Source organism: Sphaerodactylus townsendi, linkage group LG05 (genome assembly GCF_021028975.2).
Source record: "Sphaerodactylus townsendi isolate TG3544 linkage group LG05, MPM_Stown_v2.3, whole genome shotgun sequence".
Classification (NCBI taxonomy): domain Eukaryota; kingdom Metazoa; phylum Chordata; class Lepidosauria; order Squamata; family Sphaerodactylidae; genus Sphaerodactylus; species Sphaerodactylus townsendi.
The window spans coordinates 97,456,398-97,479,825 of NC_059429.1; the positions used below are offsets into that span (position 1 = coordinate 97,456,398).

The 23,428-nt window shown below is 45.6% G+C and overlaps 1 protein-coding gene across 6 annotated transcripts in view; it reads right to left on the reverse strand.

Annotated features, from left to right (window-relative positions):
* Positions 1 to 1,211: 1,211 nt before the first annotated feature.
* Positions 1,212 to 23,428, reverse strand: part of NAV1 (neuron navigator 1) — a 328,528-nt gene continuing 306,311 nt past the window's right edge. For 4 of the 6 annotated variants that reach the window (XM_048496163.1, XM_048496160.1, XM_048496165.1 and 1 more), the window contains 17 exons: positions 23,248 to 23,331; positions 22,422 to 22,533; positions 21,388 to 21,509; positions 20,498 to 20,506; positions 17,228 to 17,424; positions 16,145 to 16,307; positions 15,359 to 15,533; positions 14,680 to 14,777; positions 14,423 to 14,518; positions 12,606 to 12,765; positions 11,796 to 12,031; positions 11,315 to 11,466; positions 9,543 to 9,614; positions 9,043 to 9,239; positions 7,840 to 7,958; positions 5,962 to 6,159; positions 1,212 to 2,034 (listed from right to left, as the gene is read on the reverse strand). In XM_048496163.1, coding sequence (XP_048352120.1) covers positions 1,942 to 2,034; positions 5,962 to 6,159; positions 7,840 to 7,958; positions 9,043 to 9,239; positions 9,543 to 9,614; positions 11,315 to 11,466; positions 11,796 to 12,031; positions 12,606 to 12,765; positions 14,423 to 14,518; positions 14,680 to 14,777; positions 15,359 to 15,533; positions 16,145 to 16,307; positions 17,228 to 17,424; positions 20,498 to 20,506; positions 21,388 to 21,509; positions 22,422 to 22,533; positions 23,248 to 23,331 — 2,283 coding nt within the window. In that variant the 3' untranslated portion in view covers positions 1,212 to 1,941. The remainder of the gene's footprint in view (positions 2,035 to 5,961; positions 6,160 to 7,839; positions 7,959 to 9,042; positions 9,240 to 9,542; positions 9,615 to 11,314; positions 11,467 to 11,795; positions 12,032 to 12,605; positions 12,766 to 14,422; positions 14,519 to 14,679; positions 14,778 to 15,358; positions 15,534 to 16,144; positions 16,308 to 17,227; positions 17,425 to 20,497; positions 20,507 to 21,387; positions 21,510 to 22,421; positions 22,534 to 23,247; positions 23,332 to 23,428) is intronic. The other 2 variants (XM_048496164.1, XM_048496161.1) reach the window with 1 other exon arrangement.

A 23,428-nucleotide genomic window follows, 5' to 3' on the forward strand; every position in this document is an offset into this window, starting at 1 on the left:
TCTTTTACTGCCACGGATTTCTACTTTGTTGGAGCCACCAGTGATGTGGGTGACATGGGCCAGATCTGGGCCAATGAGAGGCACCACCTCCCCATCCCCAGGTTGCCAGTCTCCAGGAATTGGCCAACATGTCCAAGTTGGTCCAATTTATCAGCAGACTACATTAGTGGCTGTGGATTGAGAAGTCGATTCAGTGCCCCTTTCTTGATCTATCAGCCCTCTCTTCCTGTTAAAGTAGCCATCAACAAAAGCTGACTGCTGACCAAAGAAGTATACAGTGGGTGCTCATGAAATGTGCAATGAACCTACCTAACCACCGATAGACTGAATACTTCTGATACCACCCTACAGAAATTCAACTGAAAAACACTTGAGGCAAAAGTTCCAGTCTATGGCCAAAAGTCTGAGGCATGCCAATGTCACTAGACTAATCCAAATAGCCATCCAAGTACTGAAAATAAATCTGACTTCTGTGTATCCGTTAAAATAGCTGAGATCAGCTGGCCTGGGAAGGATGAGAATCAACTAGGGCTGATTTGGGAGACCCCTTTAATGATAGCGCCACCTCCAGAAAAGCAAGCAAGCGGCAGCTGAGACTCAATGATTCTGAAAGACACGGCTACATTTTCACTCAGCCTGGCCACACTCCACAGTTAGAGATAAGCTACACTATCAGCACTCTTCCCACCCTCGGTGAGCATCAGAGAAACTGAGCTAAGAGGGCTCACAGGCAGATAAAGTGGAGCTGAGAAACACATCTGGTTTGAGGGACTCAAGACACTTGATGGTGCAGCTGTCTAAGGGGAACCACAATGAAAGGCTCGCTCTTCTCCCCAGTTCACAGGCTTCTTGTGCTTTTTAAGGGCGGGACGACCAACAGTGAGGCAGGAGGGAGCCTAGTCCAGCAAACTGTGCATCACTTGGTTAGCTGTGCTGCTGGGTCAAGCCTGTGTGCATCGTGAGGCCAGCTGCGAGGACCGACAAGGCCGATTCGGTTACTGGAGGCCATCCAGTCAGCACCAGTTTGAGTTAGGAGGGACTGCAGTGATGGAACTTACAACGTGGCCAAACAAGACTGGGAGACGAACTGAACAAAACACACAATGCAACTAAGTGGCTCTTCCCTATGCAGCCAATGCCAGGCTGCAACAAAATAAGAACAATGATTCTTTGAACCAAAGAGTGAACAGAATGGTCCAGCTTAGCCAAAATAAAATAAAGGAAAAAACAAAACAGAGTTTATTGGGAATCTGAATGTAAAAGGACCATCATGCAGATTAAATAAGGAGGGCACAAAGACAGGAGTAACAGTCCTAGGCCTTGGCCGGTGTTTGTGTTGGCAAGACAGCAGGAGGGGGAAGCACCCGGAGAGAGTGCCAGCTGTCAAGTCTGCTGCAGCAGAAAATCTTCCGCTCCGATGCTTACAGGTTCCTTTTCTAGGCTTCTGCTTACTTTATTTTAAAGGTCATCCTTATTGGGAACCCCACACTTTGCTGCTGCTCTGCCCACTGGCATTTCTCTGCAATAATGCAGTGGCCAGTTGTGGGGAGTTCTCCGGAGCCCGTGCCCTGCATAGGAACTTTGATGAGGTGCACCCTGGATCCGTGGGATTTATTCATTCTTCCCTGCCCTCCCCCAAGTCACACTGCAAAGCCAAGGAGTTTGTGACAGAGGCACAAAGCCTATGGATAAAAACTGGCATTTTCCTACCACTGTAGTCCCATAGGGGGGAGGGCTGCCAGTATCTTTCGGAGAAGAAGCAAACTGCCTCACTCCTTGTCCATCTGCACAGACTGCAAAGCAAGAAACAGGCTCCTCTCTGCCTTCGGTGGTTCCTGTTCCAGGCTGCAGATTCAGGATACAAAAAAGAAGAAGAACGAGGAGGGTAAGCAGCCGAGACCAGCTCACTCCAGTTGCTGTCCCATCCTGATCCACTCCTCTTTAGAGAGCAGACTGCACATTTGGATCCAGGGTTTCTCGATCTGGAGACTCAATGTAGTTGGCTGCTTCCTGGAGCTTCAGCAACATCGCCATCTGTATGGGGCAAGACAGATAAGTTAAAAAGTTGCAGTACCTTCAGCCCTCTTTCTATATACACAAGACACTGATGTTCTTCAGTGCGTGGAGCTTGAAAATCAGATGTCATAACTGTGGTGGTCAGAGTATCACCCTAAAGGAATAAGGGAGATAGAAATAACCAAACCCTTGAGGTAGGGAGCAACACAAGGATTTCTGCTTAGTGTCTGTTGATTATTTAGACTTGGAAGCAGACTTGCAGTGCCATCCTAAGCAGTTAATGGGCTTAGAAGTGTTTAGCACAGCTTAGGATGGTACTGCAAGTGTCCCAACCAAGACAGCAATGGAGTTTTTAGCCCCTGTGGAACCAAAAAATCACTCAATTGCCAGCAATCACTCCATCACCAGCAATCCCACTTGCTGCTATTCACTTCTCCATACAATTTCATTTTCAAGTCCTCAGGCAAGGAGGGAAGGGAGCTAAGTCATCATTTTATTCCCTCTCCTTCTTCTGAGAGTTGTTGGTATGTGCAAAGCCTGTGCCATGGCCGGTCCCAGCCTAAACACAGTCCAGGGGCTACACATGCTTCCTGGTTCCCTCTCATGCCCATGAGACATTTAGGGCTCTATTGCCTGGGTTGCTGGGACAACTCTGCCATTCCTCCCCCCGCCCTCTCTCACTGTTTCTCAACTGCTGACTGAGGCACGGTCTAGCATCTTGTAACTGCCCTGACAACTGTCAACAGCAGCATTTTCCTGTTTGTGGCTTGGCTGCTGAGCTGTGATGGCATTGGAGGTCTCCTGGCCACAGGGATAAGATATATCTTTCCAAGCGCCTGATGGGGAAATCTCATGCACCATTTTATATACACTTCTGCAAAATGGAGTCTAATTATTTATCACCTCCAGCAACATTAAGAGAATTAAGCCTTGTCTCAGTCATATACACTGTGGGCTGACTATCCCCCCTTTCTCCTGTAAGACTCAGGCAGCAAATGTAGTATTCCTCTGTGGCCTCCCATCTGGGCACTGACCAAACCCAAAATTTGTTTATCTTTGGACTTTTTAGACCATGCCAGGGGCATTTCAAAGCTTCTGGGAGTGTGGATCTGAAATGGTGACTTCAAGGTCAGCTGGACAGACAAGAGGTTTGTTCGACGGGAGTGCATTGGGACATTCGCAAACTGAAATTAAAACCAAAATTAGCTGTTTCAGGTTACTTGTGGAGTAATTGTGGGAGTAATAAAAATTAATCACCTGGAATTTCAGGAGTGTTTTGGTTTCAGGGAAAGTGCAGGAGTAAGGAGGAATAGGAGGGACAGAGAAGATGCTGCCTCATCAAACAGCTTAGGGAATTGAGAATCACTATCTAACATCTAATAGTTGCGTGCATGGAAGGTCAATTGCCAGTGGAAATAACTGAGCCATTTATCCCTGGCCTTTTTACAAACCATAAGAAATATTGGTCTCAATCCCAGTGGCCTCTCAATGTCCTTCTATGCTCTTCTGCCACCTTGTGGCCACAGGAACTCAGCACTCCATACCATGTTCATACTGCAATTTTAAAGCAAGCTCTTCTCTTTTGTGATGGTGAAAACACCTGCTGGTCAGGTCACCAATACAGTCTACTAGGTAGTAGTGTAGTCCAGTGTTTCATTATTGCCCAGGTGAATACTGGGACAAAAACAAACTGAAAAGTACTCTCAATATTTTTTGGTCCTCTTTCGGGCATAAAGCAACTTCTATAATGCAAGAGAGGGATAAAAGGGAGGGCGTGTATGAGCGACACAGAACACCCAGAAGACTACCACTATTACAGTAACACAGCTCTTTCAACAGTAGGATGAATCAAAAAACTTTGCAGAGATTTGCTGAGTGTGTAAATCTTTCTACCAAGCTGGTCACCCACCATGGTGGCCTGCAGCTTCCAACTAACTTGAAAAGATAACCTACATAATGCAAAATTTTTCAAGACAAGGTGAGGACCGTGAGTCATTCTAGCCTCTTATGTAACACTGACCATCCTGAAGGATCCTTTGCAACTCCACTAGTGTGCTAAATGCTATCTAAAATACTCAAGTGCCATCCAAGACACCTTGTAAACTACATGTAGGATTATAGTGGCCTGCTAAACATTCAATCTGAGCACGGTCCTTGGCATGGCAAGTGCCAATGACTGGCAAGGCTAGGAGTCTGGCTCAGGGTCTAGGCCAGGGGTCTGCAACCTGTGGCTCTCCAGATGTTCATGGACTACAATCCCCATCAGCCCCTGCAAGTATGGCCAATTGACCATGCTGGCAGGGGCTGATGGGAACTGCAGTTGATGAACATCTGGAGAGCCACAGGTTGCAGTCCCCTGGCCTAGGCTGTCTCCCTGGTACACATGAATTCTAATCCACTTTCTTCCTCCTCTGTCAGCTTTTATGAGACCCAGTAGAAGGGTACAAGAGTTTACTGTTATTGGCGGGTGGACTCAGAATGCACAGGACTTGAGTCCTGGAGTCAGGGAGAAGGATCCAATGCAGATCTCATGACCAGGAGTCCTCAAATCTTGGAGAAGCCCCCAGTTGCCCTAATAAGCTTTACACTTTAAACATACACACACGCATTTGTATTTAGTTGACCACCATAAGCTAAACGCTGCTCCAATACCAAGTTGGCTACTGGGACTTCAAGAATGAACATGAAAAGCTGCTTCCAGGGCTTTACTTATACATATAATAAAATCTGCCATAACTTTTGAGCTGAGCTTTTGTTTGTTCCTCCTGTCCCCAGGGATGAAGTTTTGGTATGACTGCAGGTTCCAGCACCTGGCCACAAGATCACCCCCAGTGGCTTTGGATGAGCTGGCCAACTGGATCCAGGACCAGCCGGAAAGATACCGGATTATTTTTTAGTTTTACTTACATTTTACTATATTGTAATTGTATATTTTGTATCATCAAAAGCCACCTCAGTAGACTTTTTTCCTCTTCAGAGCTTGCCCAGAGATTAGTTTATTGCTATGACAAGGGGGCAGCGATGGGGAAGAGGCAGAATAGGAAGTGACTGCACCTGATAGTTTTGAGTGACAGGATGGACCTCTGACTTTTTCAGAATTATGAAGAATTATGCAACAAAACTCCTCACTTTCACTAGAAAGTGAGCAGCAGTAGCGTAGGAGGTTAAGAGCTCATGTATCTAATCTCATGTATTAGATTCCTCTAATCTGGAGGAACTGCATTTGATTCCCAGCTCTGCTGCCTGAGGTGTGGAGGCTTATCTGGGGAATTCAGATTGGCCTGTACACTCCCACACATGCCAGCTGGATGACCTTGGGCTAGTCACAGCTTCTCGGAGCTCTCTCAGCCCCATGTACCTCACAGGGTGTTGCTGTGAGGGGGAAAGGGCAAGGAGATTGTAAGGCCTTTGAGTCTCCTGCAGGAGAGAAAGGGGGGATATAAATCCAAACTCTTCTCTTCTTCTAGAAAACTCCTCACTGAATTATTGGAGACTAATAAACATAAAATAAGATTCCATACAAATCACTTCTCAAGTTGGCCTGTTACCAGGATAAGGTCTTTAGAAGTAAGACCAAAAAAGAAAAGTTCTGAAGAATTACATTCAATTACACTGAAGATGTGTTTCCTGGTGAAAGTAAACATTCACTTCTCTTGTTGTGCCCCCAATAAAGGGAAGCTGAGTTTGCAACGCAACTCTACAGACATTGGCCATTTGTCTCAGGATGCCTGACCCCCTCAGTCTACTGACCAGCTCTGCTCTCAATGGGTTTCATTCCTGTAACAGATGTTACAGATGTTCTTACATTTGGCAAAGTATGATGCTGCACAGATGAGCTGGAACATGCATTCAACAACCACTTCATTCCTTCACAACTGTTCCAGCCCCCAGAAGATCTGTCCCAATGTACAACAGATTTAGCTCTTTGTAACCTGAATGACATACCAAAGGATCTGATTCCAGAGAGTTTGGTGTTGTATCCTTGTCACTTCGCTCCTCTGGGGGTGAGACAATGCTGTGTGGCCCCACACTAGGTGGGGGAAGATGATAGAGCTTTGACTGGTCTTGCTGGGCTGACTGCCACGGCAACGTGTCTCGCACCCACTCCACAGGGTCCTCCCAGGCGGCTTTCTGTCCATGCACCTGTAATGAGAATAAGTGGCAATGACTAGCAGCATCTGCCAGAAAGATGCTGAATACGTGCAGTGGTCAATCATCCCATCCTTCCAAAAGGGACAGAGTGGAATCTCTGAGCAAATTGATGCTTGAGTCAGTCACCCTTCAAAGAAAGTAGCTTTATTCAGACTCATGGCCTGCAAAGCTTTTACTGTGATTCTTTTAGGGTAGCACAATAGGGTCGACACGTACCAAGCAGGGACGTATAGATTTTTTATGGGGGGGGGGTTCAGGGGTGGGGCCACATCCCCACCCGCCCCTTGGGCATGGCCATGCCTCCACAAGCCCCGCCCCTGGCCTAGCACTTATAAAAGCAGCTCTCCGAGGTCAGGGATGGCAGACTCCCCTGCCCTGCCCTGCCTTGCCCCTCCCCTCTGGGCAGAGGCATAGAGGGAAAATGGAGCCCAATGCAAAATCTGAGTTTTGCACACACACCCCCGGGCAGCTGCTGTGATGCTGGAATCCACCCCCAAACAGCATCACTTTCAATGGCGTTTAACTAGAGAGCCCAAATTCTCCTTTTAAATCCACCTTAAAATCCTTCTTTTAAATCCATCCAGTGATGCTGTTTTGGGGTGGATTATCCCCCACCCTGAAACAGCATCACTTTCAATGTGGCATAGTGGTTAAGAGCAGGTGCACTCTAATCTGGAGGAACCGGGTTTGATTCCCTGCTCTGCCACTTGAGCTGGGGGAATTCAGATTAGCCTGTGCACTCCCACACATGCCAGCTGGGTGATCTTGGGCTAGTCACAGCTCTTTGGAGCTCTCTCAGCCCCACCCACCTCACAGGGTGTTTGTTGTGAGGGAGCAAGGGCAAGGAGATTGTAAGCCCCTTTGAGTCTCCTACAGGAGAGAAAGGGGGATATAAATCCAAACTCTTCTTCTTCTTCTAAACCAGGGGTAGGGAACCTGCGGCTCTCCAGATGTTCAGGAACTACAATTCCCATCAGCCCCTACCAGCATGGCCAATTGGCCATGCTGACAGAGGCTGATGGGAATTGTAGTTCCTGAACATCTGGAGAGCCGCAGGTTCCCTACCCCTGTTCTAAACTGAAGACCTCAGATTCTCCCTTTAAATCCATGCTGAAGGGGGTGGATTTAAAAGGAGAATCTGGGGAAATTGGGGGGGGGGTGCCTGCTGTCAGGGGTGCAATTGTTAAGCTAGAAGCACCAAACTTTCAGGGTATCTTTAGGAGTCTCTCCTAATGATACCACCCATGTTTGGTGAAGTTTGGTTCAGGATGTCCAAAGTTATGGACCCTCAAAGATGTAGCCTTCATCTTCTATTAGCTCCCATTGAAAACAATGGAGGATGGGGCACTCCCTTTGAGAGTCCATAGCGTTGGACCCCCTGGTCCAAACTTCACCAAACCCGGGTAGTATCATCAGGAGAGTCCCCCAAACAATCTCTGAAAGTTCGGTGCTGCTAGCCCAAACAATGCGCCCCCTGCAGGCCAAAAACCAAAAAAGCACTAAAAAATTTTAAAAACCTACAAACTGAGGGGCGGAGCTTCGGACATGAATGGGGGGGTTTCAAACCTGAGAAACACCCCCCCCCCCACGTCCATGGTACCAAGAAATCCATCCACCAGAATGGGTATAAGCTACAGCCACTACAGCAGATCTTTCGGTAAGGGAAAATACCTTGATCCCGTCCTTTGCTCCTTCCTGAAGGTAAGGGATTATGGAATTGTTCCATAAGTCAATGAACCAGGTCCGAAAATCTTCTATTCCAATGGGACACGATAAAAAGAAACAAGGGCCTACAATGAAAGAGGAGAACTTTAGCTATTAAACAGTGTGTAAGTACCAAGTCCATGTAATATTTTGATCACAGGGATCAATACCATGCCACAGTGTCTGTGCTCGACAGAGGCAATCAGTGTGGTGTAATGTGCAAAGGACTGAAATGGGACGAAGAAATCTGTTGCCTTCTTATCAGTCACTATTTAATGGGAATTAATTGAGTTTAATGGAGAAAATGAACAGAATATGCATGAAAAATGCTGATCTAGCCATGATCCAACTTTCAAACAGAGGGGCCTTTTGGAGAAAACTGAGGAACCTGCAACTCAGAATACATAGTGCACTAGGGAAAAGACAAGTACATTCACTCAATGTGATTCATGTTGTCCTTTGCATCAAATGTGTATGTTCTTTCCTACAGAATTACGGGAAAGTTGTTAGTATGGGATTCTCCCTCAACCCATCTGTACTTTTGTTGGAGGGAAGCAAATCCTGCAGACACAGCCTCAGTGTGCTTAGGCCCGGCAGCTCCTAAACCAAAGACTTGTATTGAGTTCAAGTGGCTGATTTTAATACTGAGTAACTGACCAACAGGAATGAAGAAGGAATTCTACAGTACTGATGATAGTCCATGTGGCCTGCTGAATAACTTTGCAAAGCCTAAAATAATGTCAGCTACTGACATCTGTTAAATCTGCCATAGCCCTCCTCCATGTTCTTGAGATGCCTTCAACAGAAATACTGAAACTACAGGATTTGGCTGGATACAGAATAAACCAGGGCTTAATTTGAGGCAGGGTCAGAGTCCTGAAACATGGAAATGCTGATTAAGAATACTTCTGAGTACATACAAAATATTTTTCTCTCCTTTGACTAGCTGACTGAGCTAACCCTTGACTAGCTGACTGAGATTAGGGCAGGAGATCTCTGCTTCCATGCAGCCCTGAACCCTGGACCATCTCTTGCAGGAATGAATCAAAGACCACAAGATGCAACTGCATTTAAGTTGCCTATCATGTTCCAAGATCTTGCACTGCAACCTCTTGTCCCAGCCTCCTGCATGATAAAGGTTGCCCCAATAGCGGCTCCAGCAATCCTTACCAATGAGGAAGTCAGAGGTGCTGTGCTTCTCTAGGAAAGTATGCAGATGGTACCAAAGCTTGGGCACCCAGTCCAGCACGCGCAACAGCTCCTCCCGGTTGGCATTGACATCACTATCGGACTCAAGGAGCTTCCGACGTAAATAACGCACCAAGAAGCCATTAGCGGGCTCCACGTTGTTGGAGAATGTCAGCATCCTGCAAGGCAAGGGGAGAAGAGTTGGCACTTGAAGCAAATTGCCCTCTCCATAGAGCTAATACACCCAGCGAGTAATGAGCATGTAGCCTCATCCCCTGATCTGTTCCTGGGGCCCATTCTAGATAATTTGGTGTTGTATCTTTGCTCCTCTGAGGTAAGACAGTGCCTTGTGGGACAGCAATGGATTTCAGAATCCTTCCCAAGGCAGCAGCATTATAGATTTAGGACCTCAGGATTGACAGAGCAGAGGGGCAGATGAGCCATCCTGCTGCCAACAGTGGATTTGGTAGTACTGACATTACCTGAAACTGAGGTGCAGGCCATGGTTTGGAGTCATCTTCACAGGCTGGTTGGTTGTCCCAATGATGTAGGGGCTGGTGGGGAAGAGAACCAACAGGCTTATCAGACATTGTGTCACAACCTCTGACTTGCTCAAACACAGGAATCAGTACTTTAGAAGCAGAATTTTTGTTTTATTGATTACAAGCACAGGAATAGCTGATGACTGTATTGTTTGAACTGAACAGAAGACTACAGGCAAAAGATTATATTCCCCCAGCAGAAACACATCAGACACCCCCCTTTCACTTCTCAAGGTGAGAAAACATGCACACACACATTTCCCAGAGGGAAGAAAAATGCGGTACACATGCATCCACACACACATTCCTCCAACAATGAAAACAGCTAATGGATTTCTCTCCACCCCCTGCAGCTGCATGAGATAACAGAGCACAGACCAACTTCCCCAGGCCGTTTGAGCAGGAAGCCCCCAGTAGCTAGAAACATGACAGGACCCAAGCTAAGACATGTTTCATTCATTCTGTGCAGAAGCATAGTTGGACACCATTTTCTCTCACACCACCACAGTCTTGACCCAGCAGGATTATTCACTAGGACATCTGCCACACCTCTCTCAAAGAAGAGATTCTCGGCTAGAATTAGCAAAACATCAATCTTGTATCAATTCTACCATCAGCTCAATTACTCCTACAGAAGAACAGTACAGAAAGAGCATGGCGGAGAGAGGTGTCCTGAAAGAAATGGCCCTATAATAGGGAGTCATCCTGGGACTCAGATAAAAGATAATAAGGACCAAATGATCTGGATAGCCCCAACACTGGGAAGAAGCCTCTCTCCAGCCAACTCTCAAACAGAGATGTTGATAATGTAGCAAATGGATGGATGACCCTGTGTTAACCAATACGCCAGAAGATGAGTGACAAGTGTGAAGTGCCCACCTAACAAAATATACATGGTATCATTTGGCTTTCAGGTGAGTTTTGCCTCTGGTCTACTGAGCAAGAGAACAGAGAACAATACTATGTTTAAGTCTGGAGAAGAGAAGGTTAAGGGGTAATATGATAGCCATGTTTAAATATTTCAAGGGATGTCATGTTGAACAGGGAGCAAGCTAATTTTGTGCTGCTCCAGAGACTAGGACAAAAAGTAATGGATTCAAGGTGCAGGAACAGAGACAGTAAGGGCTGTTTGACAGTGGTATACATTGCCTCAGAGTGTGATGGAGTCTTCTTCTCTGGAGGTTTTTAAACAGAGACTGGATGGCCATCTGCCAGGAGTGCTTTGATTGTGTGTTCCTGAATGGCAGAGGGACTGATGGCCCTTGTGTCTCTTCCAACTCTGTGATTCTACATTGACAGAGAGGCGGGCAGGAAAGCAGCTTTGGTTCTAGTGCATGATTATAACCGCCATTTCTCTGACTTCTGGACAGGAATGCCACCACTGTGCACCCACCTTTGCCAGAAGTTGTTTGCTAGAACTAGAAGAAGTTGTTTGCTAGAACACAGAACTAGAAGTAGGGAAATTCATTAGCTGGGTGCTCAACACAGAGGCAAGATTCCAGAATGCATTCATTCACTGAATGGACACTGAGACAGTGATACATTAAATGTATGGCATTTTTAAATGTCTGGCACCACCAACTTCCCAGAGCGAGTTGGAGCCTAAGTAAACACACACCCACACACTGCATAGACTATCTCACCTTTTATCTCTTAACATCCCTTAAGAATAAGACCACCATCAAGGTACAGGAGTATAATATTATTCTTACCATTTGTGGTACTTGCAAGTGAGTGCCCCGTTGACAAGCTCACTTATTGAGCCTGGCTCACTGAGATCATCAAGGAGAATGACCAATGGCACATCTATCCCTGTTTCCCGATCAATCTGATTGGCCAAATTGGAGAGGTAAAGCTGCAAGTCCTAGTAAAGAATAATGCAAATGAAAGTCACATGTGAGCACACAGAAAGCACATAAAAACAGCTGTTTAATACAACAATATGAAGGCATTAGGAAGGGAGCTCACATACTTGTGAGGCCACAGGACTGGATGTTGGGGGGAACCATGAGAATTGGAGGGACACACTGACCAAGGGCTGGAAGGTTTGAGGAAGTTCCTCAGGCTGAAATTGTCAGGAGATCATGAGCGAGGAATACAATCAGCAGGACTGTGCAGAAGGGTTATAGAGATGTTTTAAATTGTGTTTGTGCAGAAACAGAGGGCAATTAGTCCCTGTCAAAAGCTGCAGACCTTGCAAGACTGCTGGTGCATGTTGAAGGTGTTGACGATGCCCTCTGTGACTTCACGGCCTGAGCGCTCCACCAAGTACTCAGCAAGACGATTGGTCAGGTAGGTCTTGCCAGTTCCACTTGGTCCTGAGAGGATGAGGCGCCGGTGCTTGAGCAGGAGACTGATATAATGCTGCATCATGGGCTTGGGGATGAGGGTCTCAAACACCAGACTGTCCACGCACTTCTCCTTCAAGCCTGTGAAAAAGGATATGGCGGTTACAAAACAGGCCCTACCAATCATGCTGTCCATGACCACAATGAGATTTCCTGCAGGAAAGACATCCAACTACTGTAATCAAGTCCCTTGTAACAGTTAGGTTTCCTTCTTCACAACAGCAGACCGTTCTATAATAAGTTCCCCAACTTTTTAATGCTGTACAGCTTCATCACCTCCTGCTACTGTGCTGAGACCTTCCTCTTTTGATAGCTTCATTCTTTCCCACCCAGCTCACAATGGCTAATGTTTCTGCCTCCATCTGGAATTTCTTTGATGTTTCAGCAGAATTGCCAGGTTAAAGGAAGACTATTGTAAGCAGTCTCCACCAAGTTTCAAGGACAGATCTTTATCTTTAACAGTAAAGTGCATCTCTGGGCTTCAATACCAACTTTGAATATGCAGAGTTAGCCAAACGTGCTTTCTCATTCCCATCTGCCTGTTGCCTTTTTTACTTAGACCCAACACACTGCAAACAGCTTGAAACTGGCAGAACAGAAAGCAGGTGTGGCCACAAATATAGTACTATTGAATAAATGTTTTAAATGATACTACCTTTCAGCGTCACGGCAATACTAGTCACACCACGTCGGCAAGGTGGCAGCTCCGGAGGCTCAGTGTCCAAGACCCGCTTGACATGGCTGATGCTATAGCCATAAACAGACTCCATGCTGAGCCCCAATGTAGCAGCAGGATCCATCTTGGTGATGTAGTCCTGAGTGAAGACAGAAAGGGATCCCATTCAGACCAAGCTTCAAGAGACACAAAGCGCCAGGACTCCATGGATGTTGGTGGTCACAGCAGAATCAGAAGCTTTTGTAGCCAGCTAGATCAGGACCCCACCCCTGTTGTAGATTTTTTTTCCTCCTGAGTTCCCATTAGAAAATGCCAATGATAGTTACTAATCTACCTTTCCCAAGTATGCGAAGGAAATAGAATAGGAAGCCATTTATCAATCAGGGCTGCATGATATTTCACTGAGAGACATCTCCCACACTTGGAGGCACCCAATGAAGGTGTTAAGAAATACGTTCAGGACAGAAAACAAGAAACAATTTTTTACTCAATGAATAGTTAAATTGTGGAATTCACTGCTAGAGAACATAGTTAGCATAGATGGGAATTAGATTAATGGATGATTGATCCAGCAATTGCTGCTAAGCATGGTGACTCAAGGGAACCTCCCTATTCAGAGGCAGCAAACCTCTGAACACCAATACTAGGAGGCAGCATCAGGGAAGGCCTTGACATCTGGGTCCTGATTCTTGCCCACCTCCCTGGGCAACTGGTTGAAACAGAAGGATGGACTAGATCAGGGGTCTCCAACTCTGACGCTTCAGATGTTCATGGACTACAATTCCCATCAGCCCCTGCTGGCATGGCTGATGGGAAATGTAGCCCATGAACATCTGAAGCGCCAGAGTTGGACACCCCTGAACTAGATGGACCACTGGTCTGATTCAACAAGGCTGTTCCTATGTTCTCAAGTAATCTGCTGCTAATGCATCATTTAATACTTAGCTTGTATATAGCTAAATGTTTAAATATTTACACTGTTCAAATCACTTTATGAACATTATGAAAAGAATGCTTATGACAGCCTTGTAAAAAGGGCACCAGCAGTATTCCCCATGTCACAAATGCAAAGGCTGAGAGAAAGTTGCTTGACTGAGGCTGTCTGTTTTGTGGGTGGAGGAAATTTGAACTAGTAGCTTCAGAAATCATTTCTCTCTTAGCTGCTGTGTAAGACCATCCTAGGAGCTGGGCATCCTGCTGGTGTGTTGGGCATGGGATGTTTCCCTCCCCCATTTCTTTCTCCACTTCTCAAAGGGCATTTTTGGTAATTCAGTTTATCAGACTTTAGGTTATTGCTACTGTCCTTGGTAACATCTCCGTCTCTGTCAGCACCACTATTAAATTTTCCAGCACAGCTCTATTTTTCCTATAGAAGAAGAGTAGGCTTTTATACCTCCCCTTTCTCTACCTTAAGAAGTCTCAAAGCAGCTTACAGCCACGTTTCCTTCCTCTCCCCACAACAAGCACCTTGTGAGGTAGGTGGGGCCGAGAGAGTTCCGAGAGAACTGTGACTGGTCCAATATCACTCAGCAGGGTTCATGTGTAGGAGCAGTGAAACAAACCCAGTTCACCGGATGTCTGCCACTCACGTGGATGAGTGGGGAATCAAATCCAGTTCTCCAGATTAGAGTCCACTACTCTTCACTACTATACCATTCTGGTTCTCTATAGCATCATGAGGGGAAAGTAGAATAGGTAATGAATTGTTGGAACACTAGTGACCCAATATCCCAGAGCTTTCAAATAGAATTTCTGAAAATGACAGAACAGACAAAAAGCTGCAATTATCCTCTCACCTTAAAAACCTGGCAGACAGCTTCATCCAGCATTTTCCAGTCCAATTTCCCATTCACTTTACTGCTGCCCAGATAGAACTCCTGCTGTTTTAGGTCCTGAAAGCCAAAGGGAGACAGACATATGACCAGGAAGCTACTAATACCAGATCCTGGCAAGAGGAATAAGCAAGTAGAGTCCTCAAGTTCTATAGCAGCTGGAAGGTGCAAGTATTGCATTTGTTTATCTTCCCTTGCCCTTCCTTTTCACTAGTGCTTACCCCTTTGATGATATGCTGAGGTGGCATTCGTACCACAATTCGCAATGTCACCTCGTCCTTCTGGAGGCCAGCAGTGATGCCATCCATTGGTGACAGCTCTGAAGAAGGAAAAGTACAATCAGATACATGAACATGAGCAGGCCTCATTCAGATGGGGTGGTGTGGCTGGGAAGCTCTGCATGTCAACAGATAACCCTCATTCATGTGCAACCCTACAGAATATGGCCCTCCATGCTTTCCTCACAGTCTAGGACAGGGGTAGGGAACCTGCGGCTCTCCAGATGTTCAGGAACTACAATTCCCATCAGCCCCTACCAGCATGGCCAATTGGCCATTCTGACAGAGGCTGATGGGAATTGTAGTTCCTGAACATCTGGAGAGCCGCAGGTTCCCTACCCCTGGTCTAGGACATCATTTCATAGTTGTTCCTTCCATCCATTTTGTTACTTCATCTCTGCTCTTTTAGCTTCTGTACGGTCCATTCTCTGCTACATTTCCTCACCCCTTGTATGGTCTCCCTCTGAGACTTCATAAAACTGTCAGCCAGGCTGTGTACTCACAGATGTCATCTAGCTCAGTTCCTCAACACAAGGGATCTGCAAGCTAGTTCACTTCCCTTCCCCCCTCCCTTTTACAATCTATATTTGGTGAAGCACCCAAAATTAAACAAAAGTTATACCTGTATCAGCCAGGCTGGGACTAAAAGGATGAGCAAGCTGGAGCCCCAGAGAGCGCCTTGGGGATGAAGAGGCCGATGAGCTCAAGATGTGACTAGGGATGGAGCTTGGCACAGAGGATGGCCCAGGAACCACCTTCAACCGGTCATTCTCTGCTTTCAGTAGATCCACCTCCAACTATAGAGAAAGTACAGAGCAGTGACAGGAGTGAGAGATCTGAGACCTTTATGGATTCTAGTTCCCCCCACCCCCAAAAAGGAGCATGCTAGCACTCAGAATGGCAGCTGAAACCTAAGAGATGGAAGAGATGGAGCCTTTTCTGAGAATGGAACATTCCAAAAAATCTTCCACAATCCATCTCAATCCCAGTGTGCATTTCCTACAGTGACTTCAGAAGCAAGCACGTTCTTGTTTGTCAATGCTAGGCATGGATGTCAAACTCTGAGCAGTGACAGCCAAACTACAGAAGAAGAAGCAGACATATTTTCCAAACCTATGTCCCCAGTTTCAAAATACGGCCTCAATATAGCAGGAGCTCCACAATCCATAGTCTTAATCCTGCCATCTTTTCCAATACTGCGAGGGGTAATTTGCTACTGTCCCTTTCTTGTGCTTAGAAAGCTGTGACTCATCAACGTGAGAAAGTGAAAGGAGCACGTCAGATCCTCCATGAAGAGTTCCACAAAGTCCAGAAGCTCATCTTTATTTGCCTGCAAACATTTGCACAGTCTAACTGGTTTCCTCGTTGGTCCAGGAGCAGCACTAAACTTGTGGTGTGCAGGACCTACCTGCATGTTGTGCATAGTTTCACGCAACTGATCCAGCTGATGGGCAGAATTTAGAGCTTCCAAACGGATGTCAGTCAGTTTCATTTCCTTCTCCCACAGCTCTGAGCGCAGCTCTGAGACCTCTTTTTTCTCAGGTTCCTCCTCTTCATTGGTCTGGAACAGTCTGCCAAGGGATCAGCCAAAATTAGAAATGGGTGAAGGAATGCCAGCCTAAATTTGTCTCTTTGCAGGCCAAACTGCAAAGTCAAGATAGAAACTGGAAATCAGTGCATTTGGTTTCAAATATCTCAGGTATAACCATCCCACAGTACGGTGGTCTCCTGCAAACACCTGAAAAGACAGAATTGGAAGAGAACACAAGGGCCATCCAGCCCAGCCTCCTGCCATGGAGGAACACACCATCAAATCCTTGTATATATTACTCTAAAAGGTGCTTGTTCAACTCTCTGGCCTTGCACAGCCTCTGAACAATTGTTATCACCCCAAGTTGTATCACCCCAGGGTTGGATCCAGCAAGTTTTTTGTTCTCAGTCTCATCTTACTATAGCCCCCATACCTCCATGGCTTTTGTCCACACAAGACCCATGATTGCTAGCGTAGCATTTTTTTTCCAGTCAGAGGGGATCTTCTTCTTGCTTTTTCACCAGCAGAAAAACTGGCCTGGATCCAACTATTTGGATTCGTATTGACTCACTGAACTAGATATGCCAAGGAAAGAAAGGGACCTCACTGCTTCTGAGCTGGCACTGCAGCTGAATGTAAAATACAACGTGTCTGATAGAGAGAACCTCACCGTGTCACAATTCATGACTATTGTTATTGTTAATAAGTGTACAACCCATACTTCATCCTCTGTTAACGATATCTGGTGGTTCCCTATGAGTGCTTTACAGATGAGAGAACCTGAGACTGCAAGATAGGCCCACATCTAGACCCTCCACTTTCACCCACCCTGACTCTGGTGATGGGTGGGGTTGGGAAATAAGGCAGGATGATCCCTGGCAGATGAAGACCTGCCGTGTCTCAGTCTGCCCAGGGAGTTCTCTCTCTTTGCTCGACAGAGAATAGGAGGGTCAGACTCACTCAGTGGTATCAATGCCAACAGAAGAAGAGTTGGAGGATTTGATGGAGGGAGAGGCAGTTTCTGTGGATCCATGCTGCAGCTTAGGGGATGACGGTGCTGAGGAGTCAGGGGTGGCAATCTCTTCTATGTCAGAGTAAGAGGAGGCAGATTTGGGGCCCTTCTTGATGCTGAAAGCCTTGTTGAAGGAACTCCTCAACTGGAGGGGGAAATGAAGATGCAGAAAAAGGTTGAAATGCCTCTCCAAAATTCATTCCAAGGAAACAGAGTTAATCAGGTCATAGAGGGCATCTGTGCCTTCTGAACCTCATTACATTGCACACTTCTGAACCTCATTACATTGTCTGTACCAGGTTTATCTAAATACCCAGACACCAGATGCTTTTCTGACCTGCTTTCCACTCTCATCCACTCTCTGCCCTTGGACCAACAAGCATCTCTCATGCTAGCACTCTCCCGACTCCAGAGAAGAATCCATTTAAATCTTTAACTCTGGTTTAATTGGTCCTAGGTTCCATACTTGCAGTCTTCAATGCACATATGAATCATCATTCCACTAGTACACATGCACTGACAGAGGTGGAAAAGTCTGTCTTTGGGGCAATTTGAAAGCAATCTGAATGCAAGCATGTTAAGGGACAAGTTGTGGTAAGTGCATTTTAATTATGCTCCCCAAGAAAATAAGCAGTGCATCTAAAGTGCTCAGTATACGGAATCAGCAGCAATACAGGTTTGTTTTCAAGCATTCCAGTTTCTATCACTTGGCACCAATACTAGGCAGTAAACTGTCAAACATAAAAGCCAGCCCTAAGAGAAGGTGGAACACCTCAAAGGCCAAGCAGCTCCTAGCAAACAAGGTGATGGTAGTATGTGACTCTGCCTGAGAAGAAGCAGGCAGATGGCTCAGGCTAGAACCATACACCTGAGTCAGTTGGGAAGAAGTTTTCAGTGCTCATAACATGGGAAGACACACTGAACATGAACATAAACAACGAAGCATGATCTGTGGTTTCAAAGAGGGTGGGGTAAGTGACCAGTTGCAGGGTGGGGAAGGAAAAATGTGTATCAGATTTCTACATCACACTTTGAATGTGGACTGTAACAGCTCCTCCTTCACGTGCTATGGGAGGACAAAAAGGCAGCTTAATGCCCTTAGACTTAAGCTTATCCAAAAATGCAAGGTAGTTCTCTAATTATGAATGTTAACAAGCCTCTGACTAGCTGAGTTCATGCATTAAAGGGTTGTCTCAGCTATGCACAAAAGATGAAAAAGGGGTATTACAACTTTATGTTTTTCTGAACTGCTTATAAAGGAGTAATGGCACATCTTTTACAGCTGGATAGCTGACAGCTACACCAATCACCACTATTTCTTGATACAAATAAGATATTTCGGGAGCAAGTGAGTCCCATGGTGAGGAAGGAAAACTCTGCCCTGTCCTGTTGGAATTCTGCAACATTAGGAATCAGCATGTGAACTGAACCAACCTTGCTTACAATCAAACTGTTCCACTCATACATCCGGAGAGATCAACAAAGGTACCGTAAGCAGTCACACTATTATGAAGCCATTGACTTCAGTGGACTTAGGAGAGTGTGATGCTACTTAGGGTTGTGTTTGTGAAGTGCTGTCAAGATGCTTCCAACTCATGGTGATTCTATGAATCAATGTCCTTCAAAATGTCCTATTGTTAACAGCCTTGCTCAGGTTGTGCAAACTGTGGATTGTGACTTCCTTTATAGAGTCAATCCACCTTATGTCTTCTTTTCCTGCTGCCCTCAACTTTTCCTAGCGTTATTGTCTTTTCTGGTGACTCTTGTCTTCTCATTATGTGAACAAAGTACACTATTTAGGATTACACCACGTATTTCCTGGGAACCCCATATATTGTACGGGCCTGCAAAATAGATTGAAGGCTTAGCTGCTGAGACAAGGAGAGGAGCTCTTCCTCCCCTGCTATGTAATGGCTCGATCCACAAAAATGGACTCAGTCTAACACAGTTATGTGCTTTGCTCTTGAGGGGAATAATTAATGTGTGATCTCAACCATGCTCAAAGGGAGCATGCAACATGCACACACATACATACACACGCATGTACACACTGACATAAAAAGGCATAATTCCATACATGTATTGAAACAATAGCAGGAAAGAACTGGGATAAGTAGAGGCACTGCTGGAATGAAGAGGGCGTTCTTTCCTCCCTGTCCCCATGCCAGTTTGAGGGAACACAAGAGGCCAGGGTATTATAATAAATAAATAAATATTGGAGCTGTGTTAGTGATATGACTTTGCTCCATCAGCCATGATCTGCATTGTGCATGTGGGAAGGCAGTCTTCTTCCCCTTCCTGCAATCTGGCCTGTGGCACTTTGGGGCAGCATCAACCTCTTGCCTGAGATTCCAAGTTAGGATCTTGCTGATGGCAGTGAAAAAGGATAACAATCCATTAAAGCAGATACCCACCAGACTCATCATCTCACCTCCTTGGCTATGGCATGGCACCAAGGTGGGGCATTCTGAACTTCACTGAATCTCACGGTTTGGGTAATTTAAGGGGAGATCCAAACAGATATGAGAACCAAGAGATCCAGCCAAAGATTAGCCAGCTTCCAGAGGGTGGATCAATGGCCCTTGCAAGGACTGCATTATAGCACAGATCTTCCCTTCAACACAAGCATCTGACTAAGAGGGCTTCCCTTAAGAGAGGCAAAGAGAAACTTGGCCAGCTGGGAAAATGCAAGATCATCCTCTGTTCTGGAACAGGGATATCTTATCAATACTCTCATCTCATGGTGGACTTCCTTCTCCCATGACAATTACTCTGCAGTTACTAAACACATTTTGAAAGAATACTTTGGAAAAACATAATGATGCTTTGTGGAAAATTTTCCACCTCCACTCTGCTGTACGGGTCAGAAAGCCTCACCAGTAACTTGAAGAAGAGGAAGGTATTATGCCCCATTATGAAATATGTTTCCGTTGGGGGTGTGTATGCAAAAACTCATGCTCGGAGCCCCTTTTTTCCTTGGACTTTGCACACCTTAAGGAGAGCTGCGGCAGCTCAACGGGTGGGTGCAAAGCCATGTTAACAACAGACGTGAAACATTCCCCTCCAGCACCAGTGCAATGGCCCCTTGAGCAGGTTGGCAGAGCAAATGGGATGGTTAGTTTCACGAGTGCTGTGCTGTCCCAACACAATGAAGTGATCAGGAATCAAACACAGGGAAAGAGCTGGTGAAGAGGGGAACAGGGAAATTCCAAGCTTACCTCATACACCTGGGGGGAAAAAGGGTTGGGATCAGCATTGAAGGAAGAAAGGGGGGAGAAAAAAATAGAGCAAGACTTAATCATGCGTTCAGCTCAAATCCCTGCCTGGAACAAGCTGGGGAGCTCAAGGCAGCATGTCGAAACCATAGGGTAGCCTCCTTTCTGAGGGGTCAAGCATGCCTGCTGTTCTGGGAGACAGGCACAGGTGGCCCCCTCTGTCTCCTTTTCTGAGTGATGGGGAAAGGCAGGGTTACACAGGGACAGAGTTTAGGGAAATCAGGGACAAGTCTGTCGAATAAGAAACAACTTGTCTCGGCATAACTGCTGTGTTGAAACCATCACTGTTGAAGTCCAAGTCTTCATTATAATGATTTCATCATCATGTTAAGACTTTCTCGGCCTGTACTGAATAAAATTACTCTTTCCAGTGGTACCTTTTAAAAATGGTAAACTTTGCTGCTCTCTTTCCTGACTCAAACAGGCAGCAGGAATAAAACATGTTGGGAACGATTTAAGCACATTTTAAAATAATAAGCACTTGGGAGTTTTTAGCAATTCCTGCATCCCTAGTCAGGTTCGCATCCCTTTTTTATCCTGTGTCCGGGTTGGAGCTTTGAGTAAGATGAGGAGGCCTGGAGGATTGGCGGCAATCACTGAATACTGGACCAAGCCTGGGAATTGGGTACAGATTCTCTTCCACAACAAAGCAGATGCAAATTAGGCTTTTGGCAAAGAAATCAGGTCTAGGTAGTCACCAGGAAGTCCCCCAGGCCAGAATCTCAGAGCTGCCTAGTTACAATTACACTAGTTACAAGACACTCAACAGGGATTCATCCCCAGTAGAGTTCACCGCTGCTGCCCTTGGACCCCCACACCCATCCTTTACCTACCCAACTTTTCTTCTTCTTTTTCTTGGCATCTGCATCCTTGCCACTGCCAATGCTAGAATGGCTGGTGATACTGTTCAGACTGGAGATGCTGTCTGATGAGTTCTGCCTCTTAATTCGCAGTTCTAAAGAGACAGAGATGGGAGAGCACTTATTAGAATCCACAGGCAACCTGAGAGGATCTTGCAGACACTGAGCTGTTTAGTTCCCAGCACTGCTTGCAAATGTCTTCCCTGAACCACTGGGAGTTCCTTTCCTCCCACTCATTCAATATAACAGCTAGAATACTGCCTGAAAGAAATGTCATTGAACCCATTCACAACTCCTACTCAGGTTAAGCTTGTAGAAGTTAACAGAAACAAGGAAGAGGGCACATGGATAGAATCAAAGGAAGGGGACAACAAAGACAGCAAGCTGTGACAACATTCAAATGTAATAGAGTTGGTCAATCTTTTGCCCTGAATGAGGCAGTTTCATTCAGTCTTGTCAACAAACAACCCCTGAGTAATTCTTCTCATTCACACACCCTTTCTAGAGTACTCTGAAATACCATCATTTCCCCACTCATTCTGGGGTAGAAATCATCTCCATACAGAGCTAGAACGGGGGGGGGGGGGGGGGAGGAGGAGAGAGAGAGATTTAAAGGTTAACAGCCATACTGTACTGTATTTTCGCAGCACAGTGCTAACAATGGATGTTCTAAATCTCCTTTTTGTCCTTGGAACTAAAGGTTTTCTCCATTTCTCTCCCATTCCGAGAGCTGTAAGTCTTGGAAGAACAAAGAAGCTAGATGTTTAAGGCAGAGCAGATCTGTGCAGATTGAGAATATTATTGCCTCCCTCTAAGCCTTAAAAAGGCCAGAAGAAGAATTCGTTATAGCTGGTTGCAACTAAAGTGAGTTTCACCTCAACATCATGCACAGAACAACCCCTAACTTCTTTCCCCATGTCCCTTAAAGGACCAGAATAGCCATTTCAGTGGCCTTCAATCACTATTCTGGTCCACCATGGTGACGCACCCAGATGTTTTCCCTTCACCTTTGGGCGTGATATCCGTTCCATTCAGGGCCCCCTGGATAACAGCCTGGGCTTCTGAGTTCTTCTTCTTCAAGAAATCAATGGTGTCTCGCAGATCCACCAGCTCAGTGTCCTGGAGGGTGAAACAAAAGCAAGGAATTCCTTAGGTTTTATTGTCCAACTCACGGACAAAAAAATGGAAACAATATAAGAATATGTAAATGTAGTGCTTTTGGGAACACAGAGAAGCATTCAAATTTCCTCAGTACTAAATTCCAATGCAGCCACAAAGGCACTCAAGAAGGAAGGTCCTATCTTTTTCAGAGACCAATAATTAAACATAAAATAAGAGACTATGAACCAAATGAGATATTTTTGCAATGGTCTTATTTATAGCAATTATATTCTGCGATGTTGGTTGTATTGCATATGAATATATGTATATATTCATATGCAATAAACATATGCAATAAACACACACACACACACTCTTACACTTATTTTAACAAATACAGATGTGCTCATTTCCCTCTGCTCATACCTCTTGTTTTGGAGGCAATATAAATCAGCCACATTTCAATACATTCTGAAGAAGCACCAAACTTCACATGACTAACAAGGTGAGTCAGTGTTACAAGGAGAAATTTTTCTGTACTATCAACAGAATTTGGAAGACAAGGATCTGTATGCAGAAATACAACAGATGATAGATTCTCCTTGCTGCTTTACTTAGTGCTCAAAGTCCTAATGGGAAAGTCATTCACTCGGCCCCTTTCAGAAACATAGTTTGCTCCTGTGCAGTGTGGCCTTAAAGGCATGGTTCCCAGTGCTGCTTCTCCTCACCTACCTTTTCTTCTGCAGTTTCTGCAAGCTGTCGGAGACGGGACGTCATGTTCACCAAGCTCTGTTCGAAGGCTGCTACGAGGTTAGCCTGGAAAGAGAAAAGGAAACTCATATCCTGGCACCTGCAAATACTACAGGATGCTGCACTTGCAACCAATTACTGCCAGCTGGCAGATGTATTTGGT